Consider the following 10235-nt stretch of genomic DNA (forward strand, 5'->3'; position numbering starts at 1 on the left):
GATGGACCGAAACAGTTCGTCACCCTCGAGCGTCTCATCCTCCCGGCCAACGTCGCACTAAATCGAAAGGCTCGAAGCATTACGATGAAAAGCTAACAGAAAAGAACAATTCTTAAACTCATCTGAATACGCAATACGCACGTCAATTAGTAAATATATTTTCAGAAGGCACTTGAAAAACCGTGATAAAAACATCAACCTCCCCCTTCATATTCTCAGCGCTCTGTGACTGAAATCATGATAAATAACATCTTTATTGATCCTGTGGGAAATAATGGTAGAACTGGTCTGCCTATGGGCGGTGAAACAAAGGATTGGGACCGTGTTTCTGACCCGTTGACCCTAGTTCCCTTTACAATAGGAAGCACCTCAAGACGTACGACCTCAGTTCTGCAGGGTCTGGCCCGTCTCCCACGCCGCCCGCTTCCTGGCCCCCTGTCCCAGGTTCCACATGCAGCAGATCGCCCCCTACAGGTCAGGAGCTGCTGCACGTAAGACCTGAAATGGGACCGTGCCGTCCTTTGCTGCGAAAGGGAGAGGGAGGGAAAGCCTGGCAGGAAGAAGTCCCCTGGGGGCGGACCCTCTAGGCCGTGGTGAACTTCTTAAGCGTGATGACGATGAGCGCAATGAGCACCGAAGCCCCCAGGATGACGGCGATGACGATGGCGGCGATGGCTCCGGGTCCGAGGACTCCTGCGCAGAGACGGGAGTCGTAGGATCACGCTCCGATAAGTCAGTCGGCTTAGAGTTAGAGCAGTCACCTTGAAACTGTCGAACTGGGGTTTAAAACCCATTCCTGCCGCAGCGCCCTGGATCGAGGTACTTACGCTGAAGTGACACGGTAAAAATGACCCAGCTGTGTATATGGGTAAATCACTGTAAGCAGCTTAGAGCACAAATTGAACTCTGAACAAAGGAGTGAGCTAAATAAGGGTGGGGGTAGCTGGTGCTGTAGTGGTTAAAGGTTACAGTGGCCCCCTTGGATCCGCAGGGTGGCAGTTTGAATCCCACCTATCGCCGTCGTACCCACGGACACGGTACTGATCCTAACTTGCTCTGGTAAATATTACCCAGCTTTATAAAGGGGCAAAAAAACTAAGTAGCTTAACACGGTAAGTTAGCTTACACAAAAGTATCATCTAAGTGAATAAATGTAAAAATAACTATAGTAACGGTCACAGAGTTGTTACCTGCTGCTTTCCGGCTCAGATCCCATCAGGGGTGGGACTGATTTAAGGCCGTTGAGCATCGAACTCACGCAGACCCGGTCCCTTGGAATACTGGGCTGTGTAAATGAACGCAGCGGTAGGACGTTCTTGGATGAAATGTCATTTCGGAAAGCGTCACGCACCTTCTCCTTCCGCCGGCTGGGAGTACGTGGTGTCCTCATACTCGTAGGTGAAGGAGTTCTCCGGGGGGTCGCGGAAGGGGTCCCTTGTGGTGAAATCGTACGCCCCGCCACCCGAAGACGTGTCCACGCTATCGTGCGCCACAGTGGGCGCGCCCTCAGCTACGGTCTCTGTGGGAACACCGCCACGGGAGAGGACCGCGGTAAAGCGCAGCGCATATGGTGGACAATTATTATTTCCAATTTTCTTCATTTGCACAGTTTTTCGGGTTTCATTTCGATTGGATCGCTTTGTCAGTTCCAGGTGCGGGTGAATGGAGTCCGGCAGAGAAAAAGTGACACCGGGACTGTTTTTATGCCATTTCCTTGCTGTAGAAGGTAATGAAATGTGTAACGATAAGCGTGAAGTAAGTATTTAAAAGTATTTTAATGAGCCTATACAGGGGGCAATTAGAGTAAAACGGAGTACAATCAGGACTGATTTGGGTCAGCCCTGTCCTGTATAACATTCAACAGCACCTTGACGGTGCGACTGGACATGGGTTCGATCCCTGCTCAGTCAATGCAGTTTGCACACACCCCACCGTGTTGCGTGTGGGTTTCCTCTAGGTGCTCTGGTTTCCTCCCACAACCCAAAGATGTATATTTCAGCTGAACTGTTAACTCTGCAGTGCCCCGAGTGTGTGTCTTACATTGCTATACTGTACAGAGGGGAAGCTGGTAGTGTAGTGGTTAGCGGCACTGCCTTTGGACCCAAAGGTTGTAGGTTCAGATCTTACCTCCAGCTGTAGTACACTTGAGCAAGGTACTTACCCTGAATTGCTCCACTAAAATTAGCCTGCTGTACAAAGGGGTAGGTAAGTTAATGCTGCAAGTTTCCTTGGACAAAATCGTCAGCTGAACAAATGAATCATTAGCAGGTCATCTTGTGCAGCGTACTTGGCGCGGTAAGTCACCCTGGACGAAAATGTCATCTGACCACTCCATCATAATCACTACAGGTCACTTTGGAGAAAACCGTCTGCTGAACAAATGAATGTGTCGGTGATATAAAGTACTTGAAACAGTGAAGTTGGTGGGGGATACTTTTTCACAGCACTGTAGGCATCGAGCAGCGCCACACTCCAACGGTTCAGATTGTTCACGTACGGTGCGTATGTATAAAGAAACGGAAAATGGAGGCGCTTGATGATGTCACGCCAGGCTCAATCCCTGCTCCTCCAGGTGCCCCGGGGCCTCCCGGTGAAAGGGCCCTTTTGTGACGCCGCACGCTGGTCGCCTCCTCCCCGCTCTCACGTCTCCTGCTCACATTCCACGGGTCCTAGCGGACGGATGCAGCGGGAGGTTTCGCACCCATGCGCCAGCTACACACCCCTCGCCCTGCCCCCCTACCCCACACCACCCAGCACTGGCCCCAGGAGCTGCTGCTCACCGAAACACGTGATTTCCTCTCACATGCAATGCGGATGATATGTCTTACAGGAAAAAATGCCTTTTTTTCCCCCCAATGTTAAAATGACTGATTTGAGAGCGAAAGTCCGTTATCTTTCCATCCCATAAGTCCTGCATTTACAGTTCTTAATTAAGCAGACACTTCAGCCCAACTCAGATGAAACAAAAGTGCTTTGTATCAATGGGGGGGGATACAGATACAGACATGAGATTCGCGAATACAGACGCTTAGTCCAATACCACCGTTTCTGCCAGTGCACATTACAAAAGCAGCTAAACATAGAATTTTTAACATTTATTTTAACGGATGTTGCAAGTTTGAGCAGATAGAACATCAGGAGTGAAGTCGGTGCCAAAGAGATGTGTTTTGAGACCTTTCTTAAATATAGAGAGGGATTCAGCAGCTCTGAGTGACAGAGGGACCTCATTACACCACACTGGAACCAGAACAGAGAACCTTCGAGCCTTTCATTTTGGAGTCCTTGTCCAGACGGGGCCTTCTTGTACTACTTTGGCTTATCATCCCTTTGTAACTTTGTAACCATGGCAACAGCATCAACAGATGCAGCTCAGGTTAGTGCACATGATTGCTTGTGCGCCAGCTGAGCGACGCGTTAGTAGTACCGTGCAACGCAGGCACAGCCCCGACTCACTGTTCGCCTGGCTGTTTTCAACAAGCAGGCTTCCAGGAGATGTTTACTCCCCAAAGCACGACTTTCCCGCACCGGAACACACGCCACAGGTATGGCGTCTTGGGGACTGGCCAGGCCTCTCATCAATGCAGTCTTTGCTGGGCGCCAACAAAAAGGCACTTGTGGGGGCTCAAAGGGCCGAAAAACGGAGCGGGCAGAAATTATGCGACGTCAAACAAACTTGTTTACCCGAAAAAAGCTGCTGAAGAAAGTCCCGATCCTGGCAGGAGGGGTGAAAAACGATGGAAAAAAGGAGGGAAGAAAACAGGGAAAATGCAGAGAAGATGAGAAGAGTGCAGAAGCACTTTTTCTCTCTCCTCTCCTCTTTCTTGCTGGCTGTGAGAAGGAGGATCGCATCTATATCCAGAGCCCTGGGAGCACTCGCTTCCACCCACTCATTGTAACACCACGGAACAAGTTGTGCCGCGTAACTGTGACACAGCACATCCCAGAATCCTAGAAACTGCTCCGCTTTAGCGTTTGTTCGGCGAGATTGCATCTTTACCCTTAGCGGGTCTGCGCTTCGCTGCCTTGATAACAGCCATGACCTATATTTCAGATGCGTTAGCAAAGTTCTTTAGCTTTGATGGAAAACTTAAGACACTGGCGAAGGAAGCTTGGCTCCCAAGAATTACAGCACCCCCACAAGAGGTGGGTATCCACTGCTACTTAGCATCCCAGAAGTTAATTTCTCTCTTTCTTTGCAGTTGGGTTTTTTTTGTTTTCCTCTCCTCAACTGCCAGCCGGCGCAATATGCTACGCTAGGTTTCATCTTCACGCCGGAGGGTCAGAGACCATTCGGGTACTTGAGCCGACATCAAGGTCATGGTTATGTGCTTTCGTGATTCACTTGGGCAGGAAAACCACCAGCGATCTGGTGAGATCTATCGAACTATTAGGGGGCACCCACAGGCGATGTTTGGCATCACCGATTCACATGAGGGGCATGTCTTTGGGCTGTGGGAGGAAACCAGAGCGCCTGAAGAAAACCCACGCAGACACGGGCAGAACAGTCAAACTCCGCACAGACTGAGCAGGGATTGTACCCACGTTCTCTAGCACCAATCAGGAGCTATGAGGTGCAGCACCGCCTGCTGCACCACCGTGCTGACTGGTTTACTCAGTATAATTGGGCTGAAACTGACTCAGGGACAGCTGGTAATACAGTGGTTAGAGCTACTAATTTTGGACCCAGAGGTTGCAGGTTTGAATCCCACCTCCAGCTGTAGTACCCTTGAGCAAGGTACTCACTCCAAATTACCCAGCCGTGTAAATGATGGTAAATTATTTTGGAGGAAAGTTTCAGTTAAATTAATAAATGTAAATGAACGGGTAAAATTGGGTGGGGGTGTATGAGACCAGTCTGGTCAACATCTTAATGCCCAGCAAAAACTATTTGGCGCTGGGAAATGTTTGGTGGCACCTTTAGAAAACCGTCGAGGTGTTCTTCTACAGCACGGGCAGCAAATGTGCCCCCCGCTGACGTACTGCTTTGTTTCGATAACATTAACAGGGACAGATATAAGGAACATTATCTGATTAATTCTCACATTTATTAAAAGTAAGTTTAGTGTTACAAAAAACCTTTGTTGCTATGGTGAAATCACTGCAATCTTGACCTTCAGTAACTTTAAAGCCTTAAAGGCTATTGAGGTTTTTACGTATTAAAATTTTTTGTATACAATTTTTTCCTGTCCTACATCATTAAGAATTTCATTGTACATTTACATCATACTTTCCTCCAAAGGAACTTCCAATTATTTACCCATTTGTACAGCTGGGTAATTTTACTGGAGAAATTTAGGGTAAATACCTTGCTCAAGGGTACCACAGCCAGAGGTGGGGATTGAACCTACAACCTTGAGGGCCACAGGAAGTAGTGCTAACCACTACACTACCAGCTGCCCCGCTTCATAACGCTCCCATCTTAAAGTTTGTTCTCAGTCTTCGGTTGTCGACAGCGCGGCCGACAGGACTTCTCACTCACACACAAACACGCAGGAGGGGTGGGAAGGGTTCGAGAAGCAAACAGGCGTGGCCCGAATATCCCGTCATGGTCGCGCCCATTGTTGCTGCAACTCCCTCTCCAACACCCGCGTCCTCGTCTCAACTCCGCAATGGCGCGGTCTACTCCTGTCTTTACGAGGGAACGTTCTAGAAGGCTCTTTGCTGGAGGAGCTCTAGCCTGCAGAGTTGCCGGTCGCCTATGAAGACTCTGCGCGCGTGGCTGTAAATCTCTGCCTACCTGCGGGCACGGATGTTCCAGGGAGCCGCGGGCCTCGAGAACCGCAACCCAACACCCCTCTCCACCGATCTCAAGAACACAGGTGACCCGCAACCTCTTCTGCCGTGTTCTAAAGCAACGGTGTGTGCCGGGCCAGACAACCGGAACGGGGCCCTTATAAAAATACCCCAAGCGAAACAAAAACCAAGTTAAAATACGAAAGGCGGCAGCATTTGCCCTCGATAGGAGACATGAGGAAAAATCGAAGCCAAGGCCATCCATCCACTTTTGTACCGAAACTTTTACTGCTGCGGTCTGCTTTGCAGCCAGTTTTTTCCACTTTGGATTTACACTGTTAAACACAGTTAGATTCATTCTGAAATTAAATCCAACGCGGTCCAGTGTCAATATGTGGCCGGTGTCACACCCTGGGATATGGGGCAGGGAGGGGGTCACACCACCCTGACACTTACATCACTTATGGAATGAGAACACCTTGTTCGTGGGAGCCCGTAACGCATTTCGCAGTGAGACAATTGGCAGCTGTTAATAAACGATGTTTGTTTCGAGTCCTCGATTTGTTTGGCGTAATGTTTTCCCAGCCAGCGGGATGTGGACCAAGCCCCCATCCCCCCCCCCCATCCTGAGACCCACCATCCATGAGTCACTGTGTGCATGAGGAGAACCTTCTGAGGTCACTCCCTGGACTCAACGCACACACACTTCGCTTGTTTTACTGTTTACGATCCGGGAACGCAAACCCTTTTCGGCTGAAATAATAAACACACATATATGTATTTCTCTGCTCTACGTTCTAATTCAAGGACTTGTTCCGCTGTCGAAGGCACCACAGAATGCAAAATCCCACAAATTTCCAGCCCGAGTTCTTTTTTGTCATTTTTGATCAACATCTTGAGGTCCAGATTTTTTTACTTATTTTTTTTTTAAAGATCTTTATGCAACTGTACCTTGATATATACAGGAAAAGCAAAGGGAAAAGTACATGATCTGTTTCCAGCCATCTGGCAGTTACGCACCTTTCTTGGCCGTTGAATAATGATTAGTCTCAAGCGGCCCAGGATTGCGCGTCAGGCTGCAGGAGCGCTCGGCTGTACGTTCGCAAGCGCGGTCATCGGACCTAGACGCAAAATCGAATGCTGGCGTGACTCTCTTTCCCCAACAGTCCTGGCGAAGGGATTGTCAGGCAGACAACGGTGTGAAAATACACAGCTTTTGGCCTCTTCGTAACCCCTGGATCCCCCCCCCCCCGACCCCCCCTCGGGATAGTGCTCGACACACCCTTGGCTCGACCGATACCAGTTACTTACATTTATTTATTTAGCAGATGCTTTTCTCCAAAGTGACTTCCAATGAACTCTATGTAGTGTTACCAGCCCACACACCTTATTCACCGCGATGACTTACACTGCTAGATACACTGCTTACACTGGGTCACTCATCCATACATCAGTGCAACACACACTCACTCTCTCTCTCTCTCTCTCTCTCTCACTCACACACTATGGGGGCTACCTGAACAGCATGTCTTTGGACTGTGGGAGGAAACCAGAGCACCCGGAGGAAACCCACACAGACATGGATCGAACCCCTGCCTTACTTGGCTTTCCAAATAGATGAGACACATACTGAGCAACTGGGAACCAGATGACGAGTTTCTCTCAAGAGTTTTGCAAGGAAGTCGGATTCTTTGACTCCTTGAGAAGTTATAACCACGCCGACTTTTTACAGGGATGAGCCATAGCTGGAAAAAGAGGCGAGTCGGGCATCGACCTGACGCCGAGTGAGGATCCTTTCAAAGTTTGGCCACCGGACGCTAATGTGGTCTCAACATCCGTGCAAAGTCTGCAAATGGTCATCGGATGTAGGATGTGAATTTTGACATTCACACACGCCTCTATTCTGTCGGAGCCACCAGACAGTATGGATTTCGTAAGACATTTTTGAACACGTTCCATCCAACGAAATGACCGAACCGTTGCCTCCAAGTGCTCAAGATCCCCTACCAGGTAACGGGCTGGCAGCCATTGACACACACACTCGCTCGCTCGCTCACACACACCCGTGGGCCCGTGGGCTGGAAGAGGCCTGAAGGAGATCGCTGGTGGACCCTTACCTGAGCAGGCGGCGGTCAGGCAGAGGCTCAGGATCACCAGCGGGAGCAACGTGGAAGCGCTGCCGGCAGCCATTCTTCTCCGGTCGAGTCTTGGGGGATTCTCCGTGGCTCCTGCCTGCAGCGAGGTGTGCCATGAGGGGAGGAGGGTGTGAGGGAGGCTGGGGGTTGGGGAAGGAGGGTGGAGGGGCGCCTGTGTACAGTATGAACGTTGTTAGCACGTCTAACTGCCCACCCACCTAAAACACACACACACACACGCACACAAGAGCACGGTTGTGGGCCAGGCGCACTGCGCTCTTTGGCCCCTGCGTCGTCATCCAGGAACGGCGGGGGTGGACATTGGCTGCGTTAACCGTTAAGGGTCTCCGTTGGCGGCTTGTCGCGGCTCAAGAGCATCAGAGCGACCTGTTGACATCACTCCGCTTCTGCTCCCTTTGGAATACACCGGTATGGTACAAGACTGCGCACACAAGGCTACCTGGCAGTTCGCTCTGTGGACAAACATGATACAAACTGCGAAAACACCATCAACTATGAGCCTGGGAGTCTGGGTGAAGGAAGAGTATTAAATAGACACAAACTCGAACCCAGAACCTCGAACAGCTGCAGACGCTGCGAATTTATGTTGCAGTTTAGTAAAATTACATTCTCATTTATTTGATCCATTTCTCTAAGCAACTTAGAAAGTATGGTAACCCCTTGTGTCCCTTCATTTTACCCCAAAATGGTTATTTAATGACACAATAGGTGTGTAATGATCAATTCCATGTGTTGCTTTAGAGGAAATCGTGGGTGTAGTAGAAACACACAAATAGTGCAGGTATAAAAATAAGCAAAGCCCAAGTTGAACTGGTTAAACCACCTAGGAAAGCAGACATACGGGTGTAAATCATTCATTTTATAATTTTAAGATTTAACAGGTTTAATATATTAATATGATTTTTATGCAAGAATAATGACCATCCCTAAAGAGATAATACATATTTCACACCAAATTATATAGCTGAGTCTTACTGGAGCAAGTCAGCAGAAGCACCTTAGTCAAGGGTAATGCAGCAGGTGGGGTTCAAACCTGCAACCTTTGACTTCAGAAGCAACAGCTGCACTCACTCTGCAAGCTGTTGGCCCCATTATTAGGACTAAAAAGTGTAGGGAGCTGAGAACCAGAGATCTGACTCCACAGAAGAAAAATCATGAATTGAGCCTCACTGCTGAGCTCAAATATCCACGTCGAACCCTCTGCCCACATAAGGGGGGGGGCATAGAGGGCTGTGCATTGAGAAGTTTGTCATTTTCTGTAAATCCACACCTACAATGTGAAAATGAATGTTTGTCAAGTCTGTGAAGATGTTCCACTTTTACCCCAGTGACGGCAACAAAGTTTGAGTCAACGCGTGAAAAAAAAATAGTACCGCTGAGCAATCCAAACCCAGTACACACTCCCAACACATAACAAGCTTTCCCCCCTTGAAACTCTGCTCATGAGGTAAACACTCATAAAATTAACTCAGTTACATTTTATGGGAGAAATGCTTTCCCGGGTTACAAAATGACCCTTGTTCTTAAATCGCCCATAGTGCATGTGTGGGAGAGAAATCATCCTAGGATAAACTTGTGTCCATTCAGTGTAACCCGCCTCAAATGCTGTGTTTAATAACATCTGTACCATCATAACCCTGAATGGGACAACCAGTTGATAATTTCTTTCACTCATGACAACCAACTTATCTATGTTGTAAAGTGTCACAACAAACCTTAGATTTGCTAATAAAAAGGTAACATGACCTGAAGCACAACTACTGTGCTCACTTAACTTTGATTTGTACATTAAATTACAAGGCAAAAATTAAGTGAAACCAGTCAGTCGTAGATACTGCTTTTCAAGAGAAGTCCAAGAAATATACATTTCAAAACTGATTGGTAAGGCTTTCCTTTGCAACTTCTCAGCATTTTCTTTAAAATCTTTTCCTTTAGAGCTCTCGCTAAAAACCCTTTTCAAAACTGGTAGGCTTTGCCTTTCTAACGTTTTAGTATTTTCTTTGTTCCTTTAGGTCTCTTTGTAAATGATTTTACACTATGAAGTCAAAATTTCAGAGAACCGGATGAGAATGTATACAGTTATGTGACAATTGAGAAAAGCCACACAACGCGTGTGGGGGCTGCGTTTCTTGTGTGCTGCTGAACGTCACCAAGAATGGTCTGAATTGAAATTTGTTCCCGTAATGCATTTTCTATGCACAGAAGTTGATAACTCTAAGCAAATTTCGAGGAGAGAAAAGGGGAGGAAAAAAGAAAAAAAAAAAAAAAAAAAAAAACATAAGCTCTTGAACACAAATGTCTTGTAATACAAGTGCTCCTTATATACAAGGAACCTGTGTTCGGTAT

General features: G+C 48.0%; 1 protein-coding gene across 1 annotated transcript; it reads right to left on the reverse strand.

The window, feature by feature from the left end:
- Positions 1-272: 272 nt before the first annotated feature.
- snorc (secondary ossification center associated regulator of chondrocyte maturation) lies at positions 273-7930 on the reverse strand. The gene is made up of 3 exons (XM_018748592.2): positions 7851-7930; positions 1352-1519; positions 273-693 (listed from the first exon to the last, which is right to left on the reverse strand). Exons 1-3 carry the CDS (start codon positions 7921-7923, stop codon positions 584-586), a joined length of 351 nt encoding a protein of 116 aa, XP_018604108.1. The 5' UTR covers positions 7924-7930; the 3' UTR covers positions 273-583.
- Positions 7931-10235: the final 2305 nt, after the last annotated feature.

The sequence above is a fragment of the Scleropages formosus genome, chromosome 10 (genome assembly GCF_900964775.1).
Source record: "Scleropages formosus chromosome 10, fSclFor1.1, whole genome shotgun sequence".
Lineage (NCBI taxonomy): Eukaryota > Metazoa > Chordata > Actinopteri > Osteoglossiformes > Osteoglossidae > Scleropages > Scleropages formosus.

Coding starts and splice junctions, on each gene's coding strand:
- snorc (XM_018748592.2), bottom strand. CDS start 7,923: ATGGCTGCCGGCAGCGCTTCCACGTTGCTCCCGCTGGTGATCCTGAGC. Junction 1,520..7,850: donor CCTGACCGCCGCCTGCTCAG/GTAAGGGTCCAC, acceptor GTGTTCCCACAG/AGACCGTAGCTGAGGGCGCG. Junction 694..1,351: donor CCAGCCGGCGGAAGGAGAAG/GTGCGTGACGCT, acceptor GTCTCTGCGCAG/GAGTCCTCGGACCCGGAGCC.